This window comes from Daldinia caldariorum (genome assembly GCF_022478825.1).
Source record: "Daldinia caldariorum strain CBS 122874 unplaced genomic scaffold F4812scaffold_1, whole genome shotgun sequence".
Lineage (NCBI taxonomy): Eukaryota > Fungi > Ascomycota > Sordariomycetes > Xylariales > Hypoxylaceae > Daldinia > Daldinia caldariorum.
Window position 1 is genome coordinate 1,229,059 of NW_025953037.1, and position 25,786 is coordinate 1,254,844.

Consider the following 25,786-nt stretch of genomic DNA (forward strand, 5'->3'; position numbering starts at 1 on the left):
CAAACACTGGGGTAAGGCATACGAGCGATCCCCAGCGTGCCATTTTTAGTCCAACCAGTGTAAATCTCTACCGACTGCCGATCTTTCATCGTACAGAACGGTCAATGTTTTCTCACCCGCCCGCTAGCTTACAGGCATAATACGGTAATTCTCATTTCGGGGAGATCTTCAACTAACCCGTCTCCTTTGATTAGTCGCTTCGCCCTCAGCTGGTTCTTAACTCGACCGGGGTGTGGATTATCGTAAGGGGGCTCAGTTGGGAACCACGTGATGCAATGCCCTCCCGTATTGTACGCACGTCTGGAAAGGTCTGGATCACAGACTTTAGGCACCGACAATATGATATAGGGGAGACCTCATGTTATTATAAAAGGAGGGTGAACGACTGCCATCTCTAGACTTACAATCGACCAGTCTCAGACACCAACAAGTATCCGACAACTCATACTTCACGTCCTCTATCAACATCACTATCACCACCTCTTTCAAAATCTTCAAGACAACTACTACCGCAAAAATGCAGTTCACTACCTTCATCGCCGCTGCCGCCGCCCTTGCTTTCGGCGCCAACGCCAACGTCACCCCCCGCGACGGTGCTCGTCTCGCGCAGTTCCGCATCTTCGGCGCTGACGGCTGCCACGACCAGAACATGGGCTTTTACACGGTCGACGAATCTGACGCCAGCGAGTGCCACGAATTCAGAGCCGCCGTCAAGTCCATCAATCTGGAGGCCATGGAGAAGCCCGCGGCCGACGGCTGCAACCGTAAGTCAACAGTTGCACAAACGATAGTAGTGACGAAACAGGCAGGACCAGTTGGCTAACAGAGAGAACAGTCTTCGTCTACACCAACAACATCTGCAATTCGGGCGAACAGAGCCTCAGCCTGAACACTTGCATCGACGTGCCCCCGCCCGACGTCATGTTTTCCTCGTGGAAGATCGTCTGCTCCGGTTTGTAAACAGCATTCCGCTCTCACCTCTCACTGTCTCTATAGAGACCATAGGGCGATCTAGAAGTTCGGAAAGGTGGAGATTTTGGTTCACCCAACGATTCTGATGGAAGATAGAGCAGGAAGAGGGAGGGAAAGAGGGTATGGGAAGACAGTACCTACGATTTTCTGGGTCATCTTGCATCTTGCATAGTTAACTAAGACATTCCGTTAATTGGTTGGAAAAAGGAGATTATTGGCTTCGATTATTGGCATTTATCATGTACGCTCCTTCACATCTATACATATAAAACTATTCAAGCTCGTACGGTTGGTTCTTGTGAGTGAAATGTGACTGTGTTCAGTTAATGGAGGAATTGGAGAACTTGGCGAAAGCTTTTTATGAGTGGCTGCGGCCTGATAAACTCAGAGTCTCCTGAGATAGATATGACAGCCCTTCAGCGCTCAGAAGCCGAGTTTTCATTCCTACGTAATAAGAGCTGTAAGCTGGTGGCCCCTTTAGCGATGCAATGCAGCCATTTTCCAGCCATTCCAATCTACACCTTCGTCTACCTTTACAGCACCTCGGAGTCCTTGGAAGAGGCCGAGAAATCCATCCCAGTCCGCGAGATCGTATCCGCAACAGAAAGAAAACCTGTGCTGCAGCCGACCGTTCCAGACATATTTTGCCAAAGCTGTATGCCCCTTTTCTTCTAAGACGTGCGCGAAGGTAATTTCATCGCCGCCTAGATTATTCTTGCCTTGATAGAACTCACCAACTGGCAAGAGGCCGATGGGTGAGTTAAAAGCATGTATCGGAGGTGCGGTGTGAGCCCATTCCCAGTCGATTATACCGGTAATATTGAAGTCTTCATCCACCATAATGTGATCCCCCTTATCATCTGCGTGCTTCAAGTAAAAATTTCCGTCATCCTCTACCGACTGCGATAGCACGATGGGAACTATATCAAGGAGAAACCTGTGTATCAGGTAGGCATCCACAGCTTGTTCTGAGTACATTTCTCCGCGAAGAATCAGGTCTAAGATGAGCCGGATTGAAGATTCGTGGTACTCTTTCAGAGACGAGAACGGCCCCATTGTGCGCATTCCGGATTCCGTAAAATCAGTAAGCGATTCCCGAGCAAGCGCACCAATATGGATGTCACCCGCGCCCGGGTAATGGAGAGAACCAAGGCGATCGAAGGGATAACTGCTAAGCTCGATGAATACGTCGGCAAGCTGTTCCATCACTTTTCTTCTCTGTTCCTGCGTTGTAGCAGACCATCTTAAAGACTTCTCATGTAACTTTTCCATTAGAATATAGCCGACTCCAACAGGGTTATCTGGATTATCCAGTGCGAGATCAAATACTTCCGGAGCAGGTACGCTGGTTCGTTCGAGAAGTTTGAGAGTTGCGACTTCGCTCTGGACTATATAATCCCGCAGTGCTTCCGGAGGCGATGTAGCATTGAATCTGCGTACACGGGCTATCCATTTGATTCCGTCGTCAAAACATATCTCGATATGATAATTCATGCCGCCCATCACAGAACTCCGTGTTTCTCTGTCATATTGAAGTGGAGGAATTGAACAGGGTATTCCCCCACGCAAGGAACTGGCTTGAGCCGCCAGAGCAGGAATGTTGATCTTACTGATCAACCCCGTCAGTTCCTCTGCTTCAGCAACTCGAGCCGCAGGGTCGTATCTATCTTCATCCTTCCGAGTGCGAGGGGAATTAGTAAGTTAATACTTGTGTATTCCAAGGGCTAGACCAACCTCCCATTTGGGACATTTATGAAAACCCTGCTGAAGATGTTCGGAACATAGATGACGGTTGCATAATATGCAACCACCGAGATTACGAACAGCCGGCTCTTTGCAATTGGCGAAATCGCAGGTTCACATAGGCATTGTACCTATCAAAGGTCAGGCTCTACCGAACACGACGGTTATTTGACAGATCAAGATGGTTAGGGTTGCGCTTGTTATTAATAAGAGATGTGTTATGAAACCGACCTTCCTTAATGAATCAGCTGCATCGAAAATGGGATATAGGACTGTACCAACTGCATAAGATGATAGGCAAGGGTACGCTGTGGGATTTAAACTTATAGGACAGTTGGCCCCCTTGCTTCATACTTCTTTACAAACTGAATTTCCCATCAAAAAGACTTACGGCTCTACTAGATTATCTCAACTATCAAGGTACCTAATCTACCTACCTAAGGCAGCATGGATGACTCCGAGGATAGTTTGCTCCAAAATCGGCTCACTACCAACAACCGATTACTTCGCTTCTTTTCAGGATCCAGGAGGACCGAGTAAATCGGGCCAATTTTCTTTCACATATTCTTCAGAACCTTGAATGCCTCCTTTATGACTATTATGTAGGCAATGCGATAAACAAGCTATGCCGGTGTAGTGAGAGCGATTTAAAGGAAAGACGAAATAATTATGTGGCTCTATCTTACACTTGGGTCCCGTCAGCCTATGAGGATGATAAGAGCGGTCGGTACCTGGTGGAGGATAGAAATAGAAATACGTTCAGTCCATCTGACGTTCGAGATTGCGTCTTGGACCGTATTACCAAGTACATGAAAGTCAAGGGAGTTAAGCTGTTATGGATTGACCGACACAGTATACCACAACAGACTTGCGAAGACCCTACCTGCCGGTGTTGGCCGTGCAACCAAAAGAGGCAGAGTCTTCAGTCTATGGACCAAGTTTATCAGCTCAGTGAACATCCTGTTGCGTTACTGGGCCGGCCAATCTCGTCAGAAGACGAACTGGAAATCTTCTGCAAAATCCTCGAAGGAGCTTTTGTTACTAAGGATGATGAAAAGGGTCGCTGGAAGTTCGAGAAGACAATTAATCGACATGACGCAAGCCACGCACTTAGACTGCTTTACGAAATTACTAAAGACCTTTGGTGGCAGCGGGCTTGGACATTCCAGGAGAATTATAAAGGAGGAACGCAGATGATTCTTCTCATTCCACATCCAGAGTCATTGGAAATAAAGAAATTAATTTGGGGAGTTTTTGGTTATATTCCAGGGGAGCTCTCCATTAAATCGACAGAATTTTCCGACGAGGCGACCAAATTTTGTCAAGCTTTCCGCGGCACGCCAAATCTGACGGAGGAAGACAGCTGCAAGATAAAATATATCCTCAGTAGGACTGAAAAGTACACTGTGAGCCTAAAGGAGTCGGAGCCCATGTACCCCGCCATCATCGCCAACGTTCAAGCCAGAGATATTACAGATCCATGGGATCGTATCCCTATCATTGCCAACTGCTGCAGTTATCCTGTTCGTCTGGATGCGCAAAAGCTGAAAAAACGGGGCGATAGTCTCAGCTTGGCGATATTGGCGACCTGTCTCCTCAATGGGGAGATTCTTAACAACAAGCCATTGAGATATTCCAAACGTAATCTATCCGTTTCCCAGTTTCTGAATACTTATTGCTTCAAAGAGATCCGCTCCCCTCCGGAAGTGAGGCGCCTAACGTATAATAAGGGTTGTCGGTTTAATAATGTAGAGCTTACAGAAGTTGGGATAAAAACCAAAGGACACCTATGGGAACTCGGTCAGATCATTCGAACGGCTGGTTTTGAAAATCAATTGCCCTTTGTGCGGCCACCAAACTGCGATAGAATAGAACTTGGCGAGTATCGGCGTCTCACTCGCCTCCATAAGGAGTTGAAGAAGTACCATCCCTGTAGGAAGCTTGCAGATGACATCGGTAAATATTTGCGTAGTATAGACGTAGGGAAGATGGATTACGATTTTGGGGAGAACTACATGTTGATGATGGCGGTAGAGGTGGCTAAGGCAATTGAAGAGGGGAAGACACTGAGACTTGGAAGACTTTGCGAGCCTGACGACACACTGAATCCGTATTCAGCCATCTTCGTTTGGGGGGACACCCCAACCAGGGACCCAGCGTTTGTTTTCACTTCACTGCATCACAGTTGGAATGACACCGACCGTCACGTTTCCCTTCAAGTGGATCTGCGGGATAAGAGGGACGACACTCCACAATTGTACGTCAACCGTTGGCTTCTTGGGATGTGCTTCTTCCGGGGGGAGCTGCAAAGACGTGTAGTCTTTCCATGGCCGCCCGCCTTAGTAGGGCCGTCACATCACTCTTGAAGAAATAGTCAGTATCTTAATTTCAATTACTCGCTTATATGCACTCGAAAAAGTGTCATGCCTGTGTTGTCTCAACTCCATAGTTTTCATCGCGCTTCTTATCCAACTCATTAAACTTCTTAACTACCTGCACCGTGGCGTAGTAGCTGAACGGCAACGCAATAAACCAGAGTCCGAGGTTAATGCTAGCCGTAGCAATAAGCGCTGTTGGAACAGCCTGGATACCGAATCCTACAGCGACACCGGCGGTTTCGATCCCTCGAAGCAAAGAACTATATCTGATCTGGTCGCCGGGTGAGTCTGACAAGTTGCTAATACACCAGTAGATGTAATTTTCAACCATGCCGGCGCTGATGCGTTCAAACATGTAAACTCCGAAGCCACGGCCGAATTCGGCTTGATTACCCCAGTCTAATACTGGGAGTGTATGTCGATATTCATTCTGGATGTATACTGCCCAGATCCACGTTGCACTGTTAAGAATTGCGATCAGGATATAAGTAGTGATAGCACGAGTCTGTCTCTTCTTCGCCCAGTGTATGTCAACCAATACACCACTAAGCCAAGTGGCGAGCGTACCAACTATGGCAGACATGAAACTACCAAGGGCTCTTGACCGAACCGTAAAGTATGTTGCTAGATATGTCCCCGGATATGCCTGGATCCAACCAAAGTACCAGAACAGGGGGGTCAACAGTAGAATCGACTTGCTCCTCGCTAATCTCCACATCTCACGGAGCTCCATACGCCAGCTAATTCCTTTAAGCGCTTCGATGTGAGTCCCATCATCTCGCTGGACTTTCTCGGGGTTAGAAAGGAGAAGAGCAAATAGACAGCCAAGGCATTGGATGGCGATAAACGCGAGATACGTCTCGTACCCTACCTGGCCGCGGCGGTTAACATTGACGTTGAGGCCGAGCGAAATCGCACCCCCGATGACGTTCCCGAAGTTGCGGAACGTAAACCAGGTCGCGAGATAGCGGCCTCGCTTATGATGCTCGGGATATCCCGTGCATATCGCGCCCTCGACGCTCCACAGGAACCCGGCGCTGAGGCCGCACGCGACGGCGCCGACGTACACGAGCCACACGACGCCCCATCTGTTGTTCACATAGAGCCCCGCCGCGTACAGCGGGTAGCCGAGGGTCCCGACGGACAAGGTCCAGCGGAACCCGATGGCGTTCGTCAGCCACGGCCCGCCGAAGCACGTCACGGCCATGAAGGCGTAGAGCAGCGCGTTCGCGGCGTTGACGAGGTCCGGGCTCTGCGACCCGCCCACGCCCAGGCCGTTCATCGCGCTCCATATCCCCGGCGCCGAGAAGGAGCATATCCCCACGACGAGGACCTGGAATAGCGTGCTTCGGAAGAATGGGACTTTATCTGGTTTGGAGGGAGCGTTCTCGTCGTTTACGACTGCGACAGAGGCTGGTTCGACGCCTTCCTTGGCGATGGTTAAATCCCCCGACATTGCAATTGGTGCTGACAAAAATTAGATGATTTAATGTCATATGAAGTTTTAATACCTCAGAGTATTCCCAAAGCCAACATTCGAGCTAATTCACAAATATATATCATTGAAAATCTATCAAGGTTACCTACCTGGTACTAGGTAGTCGGAGATAACATACCTGTTAGGTAACTCAACGATAACATTCGCTCCAGATATTTCCCCATGCAGCTATCACAGAATATACGCGAGATCCTATGCCTCTGACGTGCTCGCTGACGATAAGCTGGGCCGGGTAGGTGGCGTATGTTGTGTTAGCCCCTAAACCGACAAGGCGCTTCCTCTCTCGTGGGCTCGACGTCGGATAGAAGTTCCAATAAGGCGCGGGGTTATCGGTATTGAGGGTTCACAATGTTACCTTAAAGTTAAAGCCTGCATGGTTTCATTGTTTCCCCAGCAATGACGTGATTTTAGTCTACAAATCGAGGGGCATGGCGTCGTTATCAAACGTAGGATTGGGGGGGGGGGTATAATCTGCTATTGTCGTGATACAATATTATTATAAGATTCTCCATGCCAGGTGCTACATTCGAAGAATAAACCTTACATCAGTATAAGTGATATTGGATATACTCGTATAAACCCAATTTTATAAAAGATTTACAATCCATCGTCATGGCTACTACACTAGAACAAACGCCAATACGGCCGTTTGAGTCTGAGAAGATAGCTTTCCCCTTGCTGTCCTTCGAGCAGTTTGATCTTCCATCAAGCAATCAACGGATACTCGGACCACCGCACCCGGAGGGCACCGTGACACCACTAGCCCTACGGCCGTCGACTCCTAACGACGCGGCGCTTGACCTCGACACTGTTATTGAAACGGTGAGGTATCTCCAAGCTCAGGGTGATATTTTGACGAAGAAACTGGCAGTTCATGGGACGCTACTTTTCAGGGGTCTGCCAATCTATGATGCCAATGACTTCAGCAGATTTGCCCATGCATTTGGGTATAAGCCACGGTATGTGTGAACGCATTACATAGATCATTGTGCCTCTGCCGTTGAAGTATCTCAATCGAAGCAGCATTATGAAAGCTAACCGCGTTCCAGTATGTCTTACCAACGCTTATTACTAAACATTATAATTCATGATTATCTCCAGTTTTAACCCCTATTCCGGATCCAGGATTCGGCCGTACGGAATACTAACACTGTACAGATGAGATCATCGGAATTGTAGTAGATAGGCCCTTACTTGCACCTAATGTCGCTCCAGCCAACGAGTCGCCCAAGGAAGTCCTCATCTACAACCATAACGAATCTCCCCAAGTCCCTCACGCCCCCGAGTACGTGTTCTTCTACGGCCACAAGGCGCCCGAGAAGGGCGGGGAAACGCCCATATCCTCGTCGCTGGAGCTCTTCCGCCGCGCGCAGCAAGAGGTCCCCGAGTTAGTAGACGAGCTCGCGAAGAAGGGCATCCTTAGCAAGGTCACGTACAAGACCGAGAGGCAGTACGCCGGCGGGTCGACGCTCAGGCAGGCCTTTGGCAAGGCGATCGAGGACGGAGACGACGAGGCTGCCAGGCGCGCCAAGGTCGAGGCGCAGATCGCGCGGTACGCCCGCGGCCCGCACACGACGTGGGAGTGGACGTCCGACGGGATCGTGCTGACGCACCGGCTGCCCGCGGTCCGGACGCAGCCGGGCACGGGGCTGCCGACGCTGTTCACGGGGCTCGCGGCGTACTACAAGAACACGCGGGCGAGCGCCGCGGGGGCAGCGGCTTCGGCTTCGGCTTCCGGGCGGAAGAACGTCACGCAGCAGCTGTACGGGGACGGGACGCCGATCCCGGAGGAGTACCTGGCGGCGCTGGCGAGGATCACGGACGAGATCCGCGTGCTGCACAAGTGGCAGCGGGGCGACGTGCTCGTGTACGACAACATCGTCGCGCAGCACGGGCGGGAGCCCTGGCAGGGCGAGCAGTCGGACCGCGTGGTGATGGCGAGCTTGTTCGACGGCCAGGTTCCTGGGGCGTATAGCTCGGAGGACTGGGCGCAGGTCGTTCAGGCTCTAGATGGGTAGCTAGGTACGTTGCATGGTTTATAGCATTTAATTAATGCTGAGAGTGTGATAGATGTTGTAGTCGTATCTTCACGACATCGTTGAAGTAAGACTGACTTGGCAGAAGTAGGTAAGGGAAAACTGAAATCTATTTGCTGTTATATGAATGAAGAGGACATTATAATGAAATACGAAGTACATCGTTACTCATTATTTCCAAGTCAAAGATAACATAAAAGAGCAACGTCATCTCGCCATAGGAAATTCAAACACAGGCCCAAGATAACAGTACACCAGTGTTAGACGCACGATCACAGCAGTAGATCGTTCTCGACAATCCCTCGCGTGAGGTAGGTTAGTTAGGCAGCAACAGCAAAGTCCCGGCAAGATGTCAGGGGTAGACAGTAGGTACTTGGTTAGGGATATTCAACCTAGGTCAACAAGCTCTACTCGGATCCTTCAAGCGTAAGCATGATCCCATTTGAAACGGCCAGTTCCCGTATCAGGTCAGCGCATGCCCTGTGGCCATTCTCTTTCGCAAGCCCTATCGCCCCGATGCACTGCTCCGATGGAAAACCATTCCCGCAGCTCACATTCCAAAGGAATTGGATCATATCGAGTCGGCCATGCTCAGCTGCCGCTTCGATGGGCCACCGCCCATTAAACGGAGATGGGGGAGCAGACAAGTCTGCGCAGTGATCTAACAGCAGGGCAGCAATGTTGCAATTTCCGCTCATAGCTGCGCACTGTAACGCTGTTCTACCTTCGAAGGTTGCCGGATTGGCGTTGACGTCTGCTCCATTTCGAAAAAGTAATTGCACTATATCAAGATTCCCCTGTTCTGCAGCAGCTTGAAGTGGAGTTCTTCTTATTCCGAGAGTAGCCATTGCATTAACTTGGGCCCCACGATCTATAATGAATTGGACTAGAGATTTATTCCTAGTCTCGATTGCTTTCAAGAGTGGCGTCTTAGGCATGGGTCGGCCCTCCTTTCTACAATGAGTAATCGACGCAATCCCATTGACATCGCATCCTGCATCAAGAAGCCGTCTAGTCAATGGAAAGCTCGACGAATATGTCTCCGCTTCCTTCGCAATGGCTACCCCGAGGGGGGACGCCTTGTCGCCCCAGTACTCCCCAAATTTCGTAGTGGATTTCAAGTCAACAGCCTTGCAGTCAATGAATACATTCAAGATCTCATTGTTATAGATGTTCGTTTCGATAGCATCTATCAGAGCTTGTGTTCCAAACAATGGAATGCAAGTCTCCGTCGATGGAACGTACTGGAGTAAGATTCGTAGCATGCCAATATGTAAGTCTGTAGCGAATAAGCCATCTTTAATATGCATGGTAAGTACGTCTGCTCCCAATTCGAGTAAACGATGAAGCATCGCCTCGTCTCGTCGCTTAACTGCGATTGGCAGACAACTTGTCAGGAACGCTCTGCCAAGCATGCTAGACCGAGCAAAAAAGTCAAGGATATCCATATTCCCGGACCCCAAACCTTCTTTAAGTAAATTGCATTCATCATGGCCGTCAATCTTAAAATCTGGAAAGGCAGAAATCAAGCTAGACAGAAGCAACTTATTGTCATAAGCTCGGACGAAAATATTCGCAATGGATTTATCGCCTTCTTTATGGAAAAACGCAGGGTCAACTCCCGCATCGAGGAGCAAGTGCATAATATCCCATTGCGCATTCCTGCTTGCGGACTCAAATGCCATCACTATGCGCATGGGATGAAAGTTAGGATAGAGGATCAATAGCTTCTTTACGTACTCGATATCTCCTACATTAGCAGCAGCATCGAGTACCCTAGGAAAGGCATTCCAATCATTTTTGTCAAGGTTCTCCAAGGCACCCCTAGCTTCAAGCTCCCTCAATAGAGCATCATTTCCCTCTTTTATTGCTTCGACTAGCGGTATACCATCATGATCCCCGTCATAAATTGGGTACATGCTAGGGTTTTGAGCGAGGACGAATGTAATGAGTTCGTGATTTCCGCTGGAAATCGCCGCAGCGAGGACTGTAGCGGAACATTTTGCGTATTGGAAATATGAACGCACGAGTTGAAGATGGCCTCGTCTAGCACCAGCATAAATTGCCAAACTGATTTCGTCTGCGTGACGACTTAAACACTGGTTACATCTGGCTCGCTTACAATCGTTAAATAGAAGTTTAGTGAATGCCTTTTCAGCTTCTTCGTCTGCAAAGCTTTCTGCGACTAAACGCAGTCCGCGTTCCTCAGATATGAACTCAGAATGTTCTGCTAGCATAAGCTGGGGTAAGAGCTTTTCGGCAAGGTCCGTTCGAACAAAAACATTGAACGCCATTCCAATATGACTTGCTTGTACCCCCACTCCTGCCTGTGTCAAAGCATCCACGGTATCGAGCCAATCCTTGGTGAAAGAGCTGTGACTATGCGGAGGAGACTTTAGCATGAGTCCATATATCAGATGCTCCAGAGCCCCACAAATGTAAATGGGCTTCATCTCGGGGGTTAGCTTTGAATATGTTCGGTTCGTATCAGCGTTGAATCGAAGCAATTCATGGATTGCTTGTAGTTCCTGGAGCTCGGCTAATCTCTCCATGGGCGTATACTTCCGACCTTTAGCAAAGCAGCATATCTTATTCACATCGACTAAGCCAGTTTTGAGGATGAGCCTGATAGCTGTGCGGTTTCCAGATTCTACGCACAAACGAAACAAGTTTTCTGCGAGAGCTTTTGCAGCATGGTTCGGGCTATTTTGACAGAGTTGTGGTAATAATTTGATGATGTTGCAATTTTTGTCCAGGAATCGAAGTATAACTTTCGGCGGCATGTCTTTCGTACCACTGAATCCATTCGCAACGGAGTATAGAAGTATCCGGCACATTTCAATCTTCCCTTGTGAGAGGCTAGTCATATGGCTGTTTCTATAATGCCGCTGGGGGTTCGGAAGAATTGTTTCCAAAATCTGAAAGGAAAGTCTAGCACTGATCAAGTTTTCGTCGGCGGACTTCCCATTGCTATTTGTCATGGCAGTAACGGCATGAAAAAAGAATTTCATAGCCCCGTTCTCAGCTCCGGAAAGTAATCGGCAGTCCCCCATCGGGGACGGAGAGTGCGCAAAATGAAGATGTCTTGACAGTAAGCCACGTTCGAATCGCTCAAAGGGCAAATCCTCCAAGAATAGTGACCAGAGAGAAATTAGGGTCTCGTTATTCATTTGCGGGTCGTAGTTTTCTGAATCCAATGTCGAGGTCGTAACATTTACATTCCATTCAAAATTCAGAAGTGACTGTGTAGCTTGGCTTTCGAAGCCAGCGGTCTGTGGGAGCCTCTGATCTTCTAAACTCGTGGACTGGTCGCGAGAAACGAAAATCATAGCATGAGGCGGCGACGGTTGACGAGGCATATTTGGAAATGATATGGACTCGATGGGGGCAGGATCTGAGACAGCGCGAGCAGAGCTATCCTCAACTTGAACCTCTTGCTCTGTAAGTTCAAGTACTCCATTGACATCTGGAAATAGCACTTGAGAAAAGACGTCCTCGTTAGGTACGTCTACGTATGGGACCCAATTACCGTCGGAATCCCGGACTTCGATAGTAGCGTTTCCGTCGCTACTGTTTATTGCTTGGCTTCGGTCTTCTTCAACTCGGCGTCGCTTCCGAGGGCGCTCCGGATCCCCCTTGAAGTAACGTTTGGCTCGGTCGATTCTCTTCGCTGGGACAGGATGACCCGCAATCACCACCTTCGTCTGAATGCCTCGAGAACATAGTTGGTCAATCTTCGGCAATATAAGTTCCCATTCGCCCTTCTTCAGGTTCTTGCGAGCCTTCCAATCTCGTAACCGGGCTTCATATTGTGATAGACTGCGCAAGTATGGTCAGATAAATTGAAGAGAGATGTGGGCGTGCAATGAACCTACGTAGCAAAGAACTTGTGGTCCTTTTCCATGGCCTGAACTAATTCTTCTATAGAGAGATCAGAAGTAAGGTAGAGGCTTAGAATAGTCTCCTTGTGGAGCTCCCAGCTCTCTTGGGGAACCTTGCGTGCCTTATTGGCCATGTTTGTAGAGGGATGTAGTGAGTTACTTGAGCTCAGACGGGAGATGAGATACGAGGTTTATTCTAATAGTAGTCGAGAAATGGAAAGAAAGGAATAACTTCTTGGGTAGAGCTTTATTTCTATTACTGAAGCAGGCTGCCAAGCATGCCGCCAATCAAGATATACGGTTTTGTCATTCAGCTTTTGTCAGCCAGGTTTTGTCCGATACCAGCAGCAGGCTACGAGTACGCCTGCAAACCCTTTCACCATGGCGCATGGACTTACTTCGATTGGTTCAAGATATAATCGAGGTGTGGTAGGAATAGGCCGCATACCATCTCGCTTCTGAATATGCCTACGAGAAATAATTACCAAATTGGGCGCGGTGCCTTGGGGGAAGTATGTGATATACAAACACATGGCATCACATCCCCTACCTACCGACGAAAAGAAGAAAAATAATGAAAATAAAAGCTAAAGAGACTGTGATGAAAAAAAGACGATGGAGCCAATTATACTACTAGCTTGAATTGTATTCGGAAGGGAGAATGCTCACTGTTATGCGACAAGAATGGGAACGAGGCTGGAGCTTACTGCCATCACTGCCATCATGCAGAGCATATATACTAGGTACCTACATGTAACTTTGAGATAATGTAAATTCCGAGATCGCTGCGAAGGCAGTTTAACCGGTCCTTTCCCCGCGAGCCAACGCTGACCAATGAGCTGCATGTGGCAATCAAGCTATCAAGGCCACATCTAAGACCTGACCTTGGCGCTTCACCCGTGAATCTCAACTGAAAGATATCAACTACCTACCTGGTAGCTTAACCTTTCGCTAGACTTACCTAGATTAGCGACGAGAACGTGGCACGTAAATCATCCTCGACGCTCCCGCGATGTCGTCCTTACACAGATCTATTGGGAGCTTTTGCATTTTTGTCCCTCTTCTCTACACTTATTGGCGGACGTCCCTGGCCGATGGCGGCACGCTGAAGAAGCTTAGCAGTTGGGACGTTACCGGTAAAGAAGATGTGTCCAATGATACGCTTGGTGTAAGATCCCGTTTCTTCTCTGACCTATGTTTCTTTCGCACCTGTCAATCAAATCTAATTGAATCTTAAAAGTTCTCAAAAATCGTCGTCATCAACCTGCCGTCGCGGAAAGACCGCCGAGATGCTATGAGCCTAGCGGGTAGCGTCAGCAACCTGACTTTCACGTGGATCGACGGCGTGGCGGGTGACCAGGTTTCAAACCGCGACGTGCCGCCGATTCGTAGGGGAGAACATGCGGCGTCAGGGGCGAAGGGGTCCTGGAGATCACACATGGATGCTCTTCGATCTGTTACAAGAGAAAATCTACCGAGCGCGCTCATCTTGGAAGATGATATAGACTGGGATATACGCCTCAAGTCCCAACTTCAGACTTTCGCACTGGCTTCAAGGACGTGGCTAAGGGAGTCCAAGTCTGGTAGACACCGAACTGACTTGCCCGACTTTGATCCACCCTCGACGTTGGGGAGCAGAAGCCGTGCAAAGGCAGCTATACACAATCATGAGCAGAACACAATCCAATTAGCCCCAGACGCAGGCTCTGATAGAGAAATCCATAAAACTGCGTACGGGGACGACTGGGATGTTCTGTGGCTGGGCCACTGCGGTGCTGACTTCCCTGATGGCCAATCATCCGTCTCACCCCTAAGAGTCGAGATCTCAGGCGACGAGACGGTCCCGGCTCCAAAACATCTCAAACCCCATCCCTTTTCCCTAAACGACAAGCTCGGCGAACTATATCCGCCGCATACTCGCGTCGTCCACGCGTCCAGCGGGAACGTCTGCACTCTAGCCTACGCCGTCAGCCAGCGAGGAGCCCGGAAGCTTCTGTCGCAATTCGACAACCACTACGATACCCAGTGGGATCTGATGCTTCAGAAGTGGTGCGAAGGGAAGTATGCCGTCGAGGGCAAGTCTCATCAGAATGTACGAGCAAACAGCGATGACGAGACTCCTCCCAAGCGTGCGGAGTCCGTCCCGGTGTGTCTCACTGTGCAGCCTCCCCTATTCAGCCACCATTACGCGGAAAGCGGCACATCCAACATCCAAGGCCAAGGCGGGGGCTACGCGAAGGGGACGGGGACGCCGTATATAAGACTGAGCGTGCAGCAGAACATCGACCGCTTGGTTGCTGGCGCGCAGGAGAGCGAGTTGGTGGACCAACTACCCGACAACGGTGATCCCATATGGGGATAGACAAGAACAACAAAACAGCCAGGGAAGAAAAAGAAATGGGCCCAAAAAGGAAAGAGAAGATTGTAGTATCTCTTGAGATATGCCCACACCTGGAATCGAACCAGGGATCTCCGCATTACTAGTGCGACGCAGTACCATTGTGCCATGCGGGCCGATGAGTTTCAGTCTCGTCAGAACGGGTGTGTTCCGATGAGATGAAAGCGCCCATGGTTAAAAGCGTTAATATTTTTCCTTCTTTCTTTTCTTTTTTCTTTTTTTTTTTTTTTTTTTTTTTGTTCGTGTGGAGTTTTCCTATCCTTTCGACATCGAATACGAGAATAGTACCATAATCCGTACTAGGAGCGGGAAACACCAAGCTTGGCTCGCCTTAGCGCGTGTTAACTGCCACATAGTACTGCTCATTAGCCAATTAGCGAGTTCACTACTTGAGCCTCTCCGCGGGATAGTCGTTGAACGATGCCTATTATATAGAGGTATCTAGGGTATGGCTGTCGTCTCAAGCGAGGCTAGGTGGATAATTATTTCACTCACTTCAATTAGGAGAAATTAGCCTCAAAGTCCGGTCAGATTCTATTTTCTAATGAAATCGAATATCCTAAGCAAGTATCCTGTATAGCAGGTAGATAGGAAATAGGACAAGATATGCGTTCTTCCTGACGCAATACAGAACAAGCCTTCAGCCATTCCGCTCGAAGTAAAAGCCCGTTACAATCACATGAGGTACACCTGTAGAAATGTATGCATGAATCATAGCAAAAACACACCAATAAACATCTCTCATGACTTATGTATACCTTATGTATCGTATCTATTTAGCATCATGCTTCTAACGTCGGACTCTACGAATGCGAGCCCCTCGTTCTATCTATTATGCCATTTCCCCATCCGTCTATATGAAAACGCCTGTGCGAGACACATTGATGCGTCCTCGATCATAATGCCAATTTCCCAAGTATCATCGAAATCTATCAAACGACCTCGTCTGTGAGAGACCAAGTCCGTGAATGTTAAAGAAAGCCACCGGCCTCTTGGACCAATGTACGTAAAAAGTTCATCAAAAATACTATCTTAAGGTTCATGGTTGTCCCTTATTCCTCGTCATCCGTGTCAGGTGGGTGGGGTGTGCCCTTGGGACTGTTGAGCCACTCGATATGGCGTAGTCTCCTTCGCACCTCCTGCTCCTTGAGCTCCTTCTTGGTCTTCTTCCTCTTCTTCTTAGACTTGAATTTCAATGGGCTATTATCTTCAGTGCCACTGTTGACGGCGCTGCTAACTGCACTGCTAGCTGCTGTGCTGTTAACCCCGCTGGTGATACCGCTTGTGAGACCGCTGCTTGGTTTGCTGTCTTCAAAGCGATCCAAAGCAATCGTATTATTGCCCTTCATAACCATCCGTCCGTCGTTTATGTGCCACTGTTCGCTAGCCAGAGCCCCGACGAACTCTTCATTATGGGAGATCATGACTACACCACCCTTGAAGTCTCGAATGGCAACCGCAAGACCACCGAGAGAATCGCGATCCAAGAAGTTAGTAGGTTCGTCGAGAACGAGTAAATGAGGGTTGTTCCACATGGCACCGGCAATGACGACCTTGACTTTTTGACCTCCAGATAAACTGCCGATTTCATTATGGTTGGCAATCTCGGGGTCAAGACCGAGGTCCTCAAAATGTTTAGAGATGACCGTAGGTTGAAGCTCTCGGTAACCTAGACCCTCACGAGACGCCTCGTGATCATCGAACTCTTGGACAAGTTTATCAAATCCCCATTCTAAGAGCGTTTCCCGAGAGACATGCGAGTTGTATTTTGGTAGCCATGCTTTCCATTTACTACAGATTGTTAGCAGCTATACCCCAAGGGTAAGATGATAGCATTAAACTTACACTTCGTATTGGAAGGTCTTCTTGTACTTTTGGCGACCGACAAGAGCTTCAATCTGTCGTTCGCCCTTTCCATCGCCAAGGTCAATTTTCTTCTCCATTTGCTCACGGTCCTTATCTGAGAGGATACGGGTCTGCTTCAGGAACACCTCTCGGTCGTCTCCGTTTGCATATCGCCACTGCAAGTACTGGTTTGGGGTCTTCTCGAGATGCATCTCAACGTGTTCAAGAGCATGCTGCTTGATGTAACCAATTCGCAAGTTGGGGTGCTTCTCGACTTTTCCGCTGGTCGGAATTACTTCACCTGTCAACAGTTTAATCAAGGTTGACTTTCCGGCACCATTCGGTCCAATGACAGCAACGCGAGAAGAAAGAGTCAATTGGCAAGAGACATCTGTGAGCGATGGTTTCGGAGCCTTGGGATACTGGAAAGAGACTCCAGTCATTCGAATAATCGCTCGGGTCTGGGACTTGACGCCCGTCAAGATACCGGGGGGAGGGAACTTGAACTGGACATTGGAGGCAGAAAGGGTGTAATAAGCCTTAGCCTCTGGGCGAACCTTAACGAAGTCGGATAAATTTCCTTTGAAATGGCCGAGCTTCTTTCCGGGTTCGTAGTGGTATATATCGGTTGTTACATTGTCCAAAAAGCCCGAGTCGTGAGAAACGATCAAACTGGTAATGTCTGTATGAGTCTTCAGGTAGTTTTCCAGCCAAGCAATATTGGCAACGTCGAGATGATTGGTAGGTTCGTCAAGTAATAGAACATCGGCCTTCTGTAACATTGCTCGAGCAAGAGCCAGCTTCATCTTCCATCCACCCGACAAAGAGCCAACCTTTTGTGATTGTCTACCCTCAGGACCCGCCGTGAAACCGAATTCAGCTAAGACTTCGGAGATGCGCTCTCTGCCTTCGGACGCAATTGTTGGATCCTTAACCATGAATTCTAGGATACTGATATCAGCATCCTCACCTTGATTGTGCTCAACGTAACAAGTGCGAAGAACATCCTGAGGTGGGAATCCCTCCAGTTTACCGCCAGCAATACTCTTCATCAGTGTAGATTTTCCGGCACCATTGCGGCCGCAAAGGCCATATCGGTGTCCCTTCAGCAATCGGAGATTAGTGTGAGAAAGAAGAAGCATGCCGCCATAGGCTAGGGAAAAGTCTGCATTGACAATTTCAGTCTCGCCATCGTCCTCCTTCTCCGGCACGCCGTACTTGCGGTGGTCCTCGGCAACGTAAAATTCATGGACACCAGAAGCGACAGCATCGTTGGCGCCTTGTTTGTGCATTAGATCTTTAAGGTAAGGAGCGATTCTAGCCGGAATTCGATCCACTTGACGATGGTTGGAGTCTTCGGCCACCATCTCGCAGATATAAGGGCGAGCGATTTTGTAGAAATCAAGGTCTCCTGAAAGTCCTCCATTTTTCTTTATCTCGGAGTCCAGAACCTTCGCGACATCATCCACAGAAGTTCTTTCCACCACGGCTTCATCGTTGCCCATAGCCTTGTCCATGACGTTTAAAGCTCTAAAAGCCAGCTCGCGTACTTCTGGTAGCGGCGCACGCTCAACAACATTCTTGATACCCGGCTGAAGCTTCGGTAAGAAGGTACGCGCCTCAATAGGATCGTGGACTAGCTTGGTCAAATTTTCGGTGATTACGACCGTTTGTCGTAGGACCTCTTGAGCAGTGGAGGGGTTGTTGAGTGTTCTCTCAAGGAAGGGGGTGAGAAGAGCGAGGACAGGAGACGTCACTACAGCGACGAAGGTCGTCTGAGAAAGAGCGTGGATGGCTTTTTGAAGAGTTTGGGTCGAAGGGTGGTGCATAGTGTCGACAAGAAGAGGTATCCTAGGCGCGACATCGTCGTTGGATAGTAGGGTGGTGAGAGACTGCATTGTGACAAGAGCTTGCTTCTCGACCTCGGACTTGAGATCGTGCATGTTACCCTCGACTATAGGAATCAAGCTAGCCAGCTTGGCACCCATAGCCTCTCTGAGGATATCCTTCTCTTGAGCTTGCTCCTTCGTGCAACCGATTTCCATCTTTGCTTTGTCGGCCATCCTCTGCATCAGCTTCAAGGCGCCAATTGTACCTTGCCACTTTCCAGTCTTCTTTGACAGGTAAGTTACAAGGGCGGGTAGCAAGCCAACGACCATAGCCTCAGCGCTCAAGTAGCCAAAAAGCGCATCAAGTCCATATTGCGCAGCATCACGAACCACTGTGCCCTTATCGGCTAAAGCGTCTAGGGCAACTGAGACGAGACCGCCATCCTGAACCAAGAAAACGACTTCGCTCAGCGGCTGACGAGGCGAGAACTTCTCAAAAATGGCACCGAGAAGGTTCTGGGCGCTCTCTCGTCGTAGTCCACTCTTCTTGTCAGATGCAGCCTTCTTGATCTCGGCTATTACACCGTAATCATGCAGACCTCGAAAGCCTACAGTATTTAATAGAAGTTCGCAGAGTGCATAAGACGCATCGACCGAAGCGGCAGAAGTTTTGGCGGTAAATATAGTGTCGAGAATTGATGAGACATCTTGTTGCGACGGGGGAGGAGGAGCGTCGGCTTTGGAGATCATTATCGGCGGTAACACTTGGTGAGGCATCGTGAGCGCTCGTCTTTAACGAATTGGGCAGCAAGAGAGGAAAAAAAAAAAGGAAAACACCCAACTTGTTGTAATAAAACGATTAAACGAGCGGCGCCGTAAATGTAATGAGGGTCAGCTAAACTGCCCGAAATGCCCTCGATCGTGGGCGCTGAAAAGTTTGACGGTGAACCCAGCGTCTTGTTATTGATTGTGTGGACTTGAAAGAAGGATAGTAAGAGGAGGAATGGGATTTGGGAAAAAAAAAAAAAAGTTGGCCTTATCAAACTTGTTACTACGGATTACCCCTCGAAAACTTTTTTTCCCTCCCTTTATCTACAGGGCTACAGGGGTATGAAGGGTCCATTCACCGAAAATAAAACTAGTCCTCCGCAAAATTAGGTACCTACGTACCTACCTAACCTAACCTTCGTCTTTTTAGCGCACGTTTTGCTGCTGCCATCTCTTAGTGGAGCTTATCTAGACCGATAAAAAGGAGTCTAGCAAAATTTTGAAGCTTTAAACTTTATCTAGGGTACCTTATACTTATGAGACATGAGAATTGAGTTTACTTAAAGTGTAAGTACCTAGTATCACGGAGATGAAATAAAACATAAGTAGTACCTATCCATTGGAACTCGTTTCACCAGGTCTTAGTTGACTAACAGAGGTAGGTATGTATTTGTGAGATATAGCCGCTCAGCCAAAAGTGTATTTCTTATCAGCACAATTGCTATTACAGTCTATTTAACAGTATTTTAATCTATTCGCACACTGATAAAGGCTAAATGTACACCAACCACTCTTCATTACTGTAGACTTAGAGTTAAATCACTCAGGCATCTACTTAAGGTAAGTAATCGAGGGCATCTGAGGCTACTAGGCAGATGAATTTGTATATTTGTTGGCATTATTTTATAAAAATATTCTAAGATCTCGCTACTCATAAATACCTAGGTACCTAGGTACCTCTTATGGAACATTATACTTACGGAATTCAAGACAGCAATACCTGATTGTTTTCATGCTATAACGATGTAGTTGTCATCTATAGTAAGAGGAATAATGAGCCACTCCATAAAGTCACTATAGGTCTTATCCAAAATTGGGTATTATCAAGTCTCTAGTGGTCATACCTAGAAGCCCGTGATTCATTGGTAAGATGTTTGAGGGACAAAAGCTTAAGCGAGATACCTTATTCATAACGGTACTCTGAACTACGTTTCAGTCCGAGTTCATCTTTATTCAAGTGAAACAAAACGTGAGCAAATCCTGATAATATACACGTAAAGAAGAAACTAAAGCTAGATCAAGGTACAATTTTCTTTTCCGAATTTTGTGCAATATCTGAGAGTTAAGAAGAGCTATTTGAATAGGTCCCTTAGGTAGGTAGATACCTACATCTTACTTTAGAGGTAGCCCTTGGTATGCAGTACCACATACGGAGAGATCTATGACCACCTAAGGTGGTATATAGCCTAATTATGTGATATGTATTGAAGATGTCTCAATGTCAGGTACCTACTGACCCAAGTGCTTAAAGCTTTTAATGATGTTCTATGCCTGACATGTACAGGTAGTAAATAACTAGGCTGTAGTGAGTTTTAGACAAAACAAGTAGGTGACCTTAGAAGCCTTTCTCTATATGCGTCTATCGCAAGCTTGATCTTCTCAACTTAGGTAAGGTATAGGTATAATCTCGCTATTGCTTTCTCAGACGGACACGGACATAAAGGTAACTTCCCATTCTGATATGTGGCAAGCTATTAGGCATAGGGGTAAGCCTCATAGCGAGAAAAAAAGAAAAAGGTTGGACGAATTCGAGTAAAGCGTAAATTAATGAGTTAACAAAACCTGAGACCAAAGAGGGAAACTTGGGGGGTTCCACTGGGACGCCCTCAAGGCTCAGTATTGAACCTACTGAGAAAAGCTCCTTCATAGAGGAAACACTTCAATTTTCGATGCCTTCAGGCCTTGAATTTAGTCTATAGAAGATAGAAAAGACAACCTATAGGATATAAATGTGTTAGTCTTGGGGTTGAGGGTCTCATGATTGAAGGACATTGATTTTCAAAAGGGGCAAGACAACTTGCACTAAGCACGGATATCACGCACAGCGGCATGATGCGTTAGTCACGATCTGACGTCCAGCATTGATAGAACATTGGTTCTCTTATGTATGTAGCGCACAGACGATATTGAGCACATGGCCTGCAAGAGTCGACGAAAGAAGATACGTCACCCGGACGAATGTGACAATTTCGGAGAAAGGACCCAATAACTCTATTCCGTCGACGTAGTGAGCTTCTAGACTAGCTATCCAAGCCAATATTTCGTTTGTAGCGATGTAGCGGGATACCTAATGAGACGATAGGGTGGTGAATAAACTGGCTCACGTGGGATGGCTCCCTGGGAGCGTAATATCGAAAAATGCTCGAGGCGCGGGCCGGAATGCGACATTGACGCCAATATCCGTAGTCGTAACTAGAAGAGCCGGGTAGCATCGAAACACTTGTTAGGAGCAGGGAAGGAAATTTCCAAGTGTTTTTGCGCTGTACATCGGTTGCCTAGGTACCTAGGTAGGTATATTAGATTAATTACTTAGGTTTACCGTAAACCTTACCAAAGAGGCGCGGATGGTTTGTCGTGGGTTTGTCACTTAATACACTTCAGTCAGGCTATGTAGATGGGATGTTACAAGTAAAAGTTAAGGTAGCTGACCAACATCGTTCGTGAGATAAACTGGGAAAAGGCGAGGGCGTAATAGAAGGCGATTCCTCTATAAGGAAATCTAGGTTGCAGTAAAGGGAAATATCACGGGAGTTGCAGATCCACACCAGGGCCGCCAAGACGTTCACAATTTCCCAATTAGGACAATGAGACAACTCTGAGAGCTAGGGCCGGGAATGATGCACATTTCGGCCGGGAACTAGGTCGTTGACGTTGGACCCCTGAGATGCCAATATCTAGGTTGGATACATGGATTAGGTACGTATGGCTCAAGCTGGTCAAGGTACCTAAGCGAGGGAAGATCATGCTGTTACCTGGGATTCGGAATTTATCATTAGACGAACTTGCATATGAAAGTTTGACCACAGTGAGCTACATACCTCCTATAGGTACCTAGCTTACAGACGATCATTAACGACGTAGCTCCCATCCAATACGTCTTAAGGTACGGGTACTACTTAGCATTGTTCTTTATTATTTACCTTATGCACTATACACTAAACCATCGACCTATCTGGGTCCTACATGAGCATACATGTCTATATCATACCTTACTTCTATATAGGTAGTCAATCACTTTTTCTTTTTGAAGCCATCGCCATCATGGTTTGAAACGCGTTCTACGCTAGGAGCTTTTATGACCCTATCCGCCTCCCTAAGCTTGATAACCGGGTCGATTCAAGCACTTCGCCTAGCCTTCACCCCGGGCGTGATACAGGGATGTCAGCGCGGGATTTGCCGGGGCTTTTAACTTAGATGGGCTAAACTGGGGTAACGGAAAATTAATCTAGCTTCAGGGGTTCGCGGTCCATCAACCCATCCCGGCGCTTGATGTTCAATGGAGCTTGCCGTTTGTAGCCCCGGTTGCGACTCGCTGATAGTTATTGACAAAAGTGACAGGGTACCTTAAGTAAGTAGCTACGTAGAACCGATGCGCTCTCATATATCTATATATCTGCTAGAAGCTGACGATAATGGTGTTTAAAATGCCCCCAAACCCTCCAAGGCTCGCACAAAAAAGTGCTTCGGCTAAAATCACCCCTTTCGCTGTACTTCTTCTTCACAGGTCCTAGTAAATCTGGCAGTGTGTGATGGAAGCATGTCATCCCCTGTATAAGGTAACCCAGCAGGTATATAAGATATACCAAGTATTTTTAAGACAAGAACAACGCTTATGAATCTAAAAAAAAAAATATCGACATTATCCAGCTTGAACAGTATAAACCAAGAACTTTACTCCATATTTATCTCGTCGGGTCCAGGGACACGTTATTTCACGCGCAATGGCACCAGCCTCTACTGGGAATACAGGGTTCCAGTTCATCACCTCCATCAACACAGTAGAGCGGGACGAAGAGACCCGTCGAAAAGTGCGCTCGCACGCGAGGCGGCAGAGGCTCCCACACGGATCCAGCCAGACGTCTCAGCAGAAGAGAACAGGGTCTGCGAAAGACCACACTTCCAAGTTCAGACTGAAACCAAAAGGATCGTCCAACAAACAGGATGACGTCCCGAGGCACGAGAGGAAGCTCAAGAAGACCAACTGGCTGGCCGTTAGCGTCGCAAGGGAGCTCCCGAACTTCACGCTGCTACATATAGAGAAGACGCCTTTGACGGAAAGCTTGATGAAGTATTGCATGGCTGTGTGCTTGTCGCCGCAGGAGACAGCCGTAGAGAAATGGTTCGATCGTGCTGGAGTACCGACATACTTGAACACATGTAAGTTGGACCTATCCCACTTCATCCAAAGCAAATGAGATTATTAACCAACTTCAGACTATTCCGGATTCCTCGCAAATGCTTTCGCAATGAACCCTGAAGGGACATGGGTGCAGGCGGTTTGTCAACTCCTTTTTTTTTCGCTCCTTCTATACTCGTCAAGATGGGGCATAGTGTGACTAGGGACTAACATATAACAGCTTCAACTCGACAAAGCCGCTACGCATGCGTTCATTGCCATGATCGCAGCTATGCACAACTCACTCGCAAGATGGGCCGACACGAGTACGATCGACTTTCATCGGTTCCAAGCAGTCAAGTCTATTAACGAAAGGCTGAACCTGGAGGGCAAGGACGATAGCAAGCCTATATCGGATGGCCTTGTCGTTGCTGTTGCCCTTCTAGTAAACATTGAAGTGAGTTGACGATAGAAGGTGACTGGTGGAGGCCAATTGTTCACGTAACTGACCCTAAGTAGACTTTCATTGGCTCACTTAGTGCAGCAGAAGCCCATATGAGCGGATTGAAGAGAATGGTCGATCTTAGGGGTGGTATTGTCGATGGGTTCAAGCACAGCAGTATACTTCAACGATCTATATCTTGGTAAGCAGTGTTCATCACTACCAATGCTTACCTGAGAGTACTTACTAACTAGGTGCTCTAGGGCTGATTACTCCTATGCCACTGCTGCGCACAAGCCAGTTGCCTTCCCCTTTATTCCACAACTTGCATCCTCGCTAGCTCTCCATGACCGGTTCACGAGTCGCTCTATGTTAGCGAACATGGAACCGCTTGGGTTTAAGGATCTCACTATTCAGAATCGAGAAGCAGTCGAGCTCTTCGAGTTATTATACTCCATTACAGAATGTATCAATAACTTCGACTATACAAGTCTTGAGGACACATTCGGGCAGAGGATACAGGTCAGCGACTCCATCTACATGATCGAATGGCAGCTCTGCAAGTTGGAACATGTTTCTCGGACTCGTCAGTCTTGGAGGAGGGCCGGCTCCGTCCCATTGCTGCCGTCGATCGAGACCGATAATACACAACCGCGCTTCCCCTCGCCGACGGATCTGTCTGACGTTCTGGTTTACGCTGCACATCTCTTCCTGCACCTCGCCATCCGCGGCCAACCCCCTTCCGCCCAGAGACACCGCGCTCTTGCGGAGGCGCTCATGTCGTCGCTCTACGACCCTATCCTGGCCCTAGACCTTCTATCCGAGCCGAAGCCGTGCGAAAGCAGCGGGTCACAGCTGGCCAGCAGCAGCCCGGAGCAAAGCCCTACGACAGCTGTACCCGGGTACATCCCGACGTCGGAAATTTCACACCCCGGGATGGCGAGACTTTTCAGAGACGAGCTCCACGCCAACATCCTCCTCTGGGCCCTATTCATAGGTTCGTGCGTTCGCATTCCGGTCGTGATAAACGAGTACTCGGCCCTAGGGGGCGACCAGCACAACTTTTTCATTACCGCGCTGAAGAACTACTGCCGGATGAGAAACATCCTGGAGAGAGAAGTGCTCCTGACGAAGCTGAAAGACGTCATGTGGCTGTACAGCTGGTGCGAGCACCAACTGGGACTCGTCTGGGAAGAGATCGCCGACAGCCTCAGACCGTACGTGACGGCGGGAGGCCAAGTGAATGTGTCTATGGGGTCATGATCAAGAGGAGAATGGCAGTGAGCTATCTCCTCATTACCGGGAATCGTACCGAAGTAATATATAATATATAATCATAATTATCTAACAAGATGCCGACGCTGGCAGTATGATTTTTAGTCACATACTACCGTATATCGAATAAACCCAACTTAATCGAACCTATTCCACAGCCCATACATAGCCTTTATCTTTCCTATCCTTAAGCTAGAATTGCAAATATAGACCTTAGACTCTCTAACACTCATCTTCCTTGCACGCTACCATCCACAAATCAAAGCTTAGGTACTCGCCAACGCCATTAAGACTTTGTACTATAGTCCCACGATTTCGTCGTTGG

At 48.1% G+C, this 25,786-nt stretch overlaps 9 protein-coding genes and 1 non-coding gene across 10 annotated transcripts; 5 read left to right on the top strand and 5 right to left on the bottom strand.

The window, feature by feature from the left end:
• Positions 1-290: 290 nt before the first annotated feature.
• On the top strand, positions 291-1,205 carry F4812DRAFT_13577 (uncharacterized protein). Its single transcript, XM_047929576.1, has 2 exons — positions 291-764; positions 836-1,205. The coding sequence occupies exons 1-2, from the start codon at positions 518-520 to the stop codon at positions 958-960; spliced, it is 372 nt and encodes a 123-aa protein (XP_047794773.1). The 5' UTR covers positions 291-517; the 3' UTR covers positions 961-1,205.
• Positions 1,206-1,259: 54 nt separating this feature from the next.
• F4812DRAFT_408975 (uncharacterized protein) lies at positions 1,260-2,961 on the bottom strand. Its single transcript, XM_047932408.1, has 2 exons — positions 2,707-2,961; positions 1,260-2,646 (listed from the first exon to the last, which is right to left on the bottom strand). Exon 2 carries the CDS (start codon positions 2,473-2,475, stop codon positions 1,450-1,452), a length of 1,026 nt encoding a protein of 341 aa, XP_047794774.1. The 5' UTR covers positions 2,476-2,646; positions 2,707-2,961; the 3' UTR covers positions 1,260-1,449.
• A 201-nt stretch (positions 2,962-3,162) lies between these two features.
• F4812DRAFT_454274 (uncharacterized protein) lies at positions 3,163-5,081 on the top strand (the record flags this gene model as incomplete). Its single annotated transcript, XM_047936618.1, has 2 exons — positions 3,163-3,251; positions 3,353-5,081. The coding sequence occupies 2 exons, from the start codon at positions 3,163-3,165 to the stop codon at positions 5,079-5,081; spliced, it is 1,818 nt and encodes a 605-aa protein (XP_047794775.1).
• A 27-nt stretch (positions 5,082-5,108) lies between these two features.
• On the bottom strand, positions 5,109-6,841 carry F4812DRAFT_13617 (MFS general substrate transporter). The gene has a single exon (XM_047929580.1). It carries the CDS (start codon positions 6,547-6,549, stop codon positions 5,137-5,139), a length of 1,413 nt encoding a protein of 470 aa, XP_047794776.1. The 5' UTR covers positions 6,550-6,841; the 3' UTR covers positions 5,109-5,136.
• A 362-nt stretch (positions 6,842-7,203) lies between these two features.
• Positions 7,204-8,752, top strand: F4812DRAFT_464577 (Clavaminate synthase-like protein; the record flags this gene model as incomplete). The annotated part of the gene is made up of 2 exons (XM_047938355.1): positions 7,204-7,486; positions 7,750-8,752. 2 exons carry the CDS (start codon positions 7,204-7,206, stop codon positions 8,607-8,609), a joined length of 1,143 nt encoding a protein of 380 aa, XP_047794777.1. The 3' UTR covers positions 8,610-8,752.
• Positions 8,303-13,059, bottom strand: F4812DRAFT_408978 (ankyrin). The gene is made up of 3 exons (XM_047932409.1): positions 13,038-13,059; positions 12,503-12,976; positions 8,303-12,446 (listed from the first exon to the last, which is right to left on the bottom strand). Exons 2-3 carry the CDS (start codon positions 12,640-12,642, stop codon positions 9,035-9,037), a joined length of 3,552 nt encoding a protein of 1,183 aa, XP_047794778.1. The 5' UTR covers positions 12,643-12,976; positions 13,038-13,059; the 3' UTR covers positions 8,303-9,034.
• Positions 13,060-13,333: 274 nt separating this feature from the next.
• F4812DRAFT_13706 (glycosyltransferase family 25 protein) lies at positions 13,334-15,228 on the top strand. Its single transcript, XM_047929591.1, has 2 exons — positions 13,334-13,676; positions 13,749-15,228. Exons 1-2 carry the CDS (start codon positions 13,521-13,523, stop codon positions 14,868-14,870), a joined length of 1,278 nt encoding a protein of 425 aa, XP_047794779.1. The 5' UTR covers positions 13,334-13,520; the 3' UTR covers positions 14,871-15,228.
• F4812DRAFT_t14 lies at positions 14,951-15,022 on the bottom strand. The gene has a single exon. It is a non-coding gene; the product is annotated as a tRNA-Thr (tRNA).
• A 680-nt stretch (positions 15,229-15,908) lies between the features above and the next one.
• Positions 15,909-19,615, bottom strand: F4812DRAFT_13695 (prion formation protein). Its single transcript, XM_047929589.1, has 2 exons — positions 16,752-19,615; positions 15,909-16,697 (listed from the first exon to the last, which is right to left on the bottom strand). The coding sequence occupies exons 1-2, from the start codon at positions 19,355-19,357 to the stop codon at positions 15,959-15,961; spliced, it is 3,345 nt and encodes a 1,114-aa protein (XP_047794780.1). The 5' UTR covers positions 19,358-19,615; the 3' UTR covers positions 15,909-15,958.
• Positions 19,616-23,724: 4,109 nt separating this feature from the next.
• F4812DRAFT_13802 (uncharacterized protein) lies at positions 23,725-25,632 on the top strand. Its single transcript, XM_047929601.1, has 4 exons — positions 23,725-23,904; positions 23,986-24,201; positions 24,264-24,388; positions 24,450-25,632. The coding sequence occupies exons 1-4, from the start codon at positions 23,875-23,877 to the stop codon at positions 25,447-25,449; spliced, it is 1,371 nt and encodes a 456-aa protein (XP_047794781.1). The 5' UTR covers positions 23,725-23,874; the 3' UTR covers positions 25,450-25,632.
• The last annotated feature ends 154 nt before the right edge of the window (positions 25,633-25,786 follow it).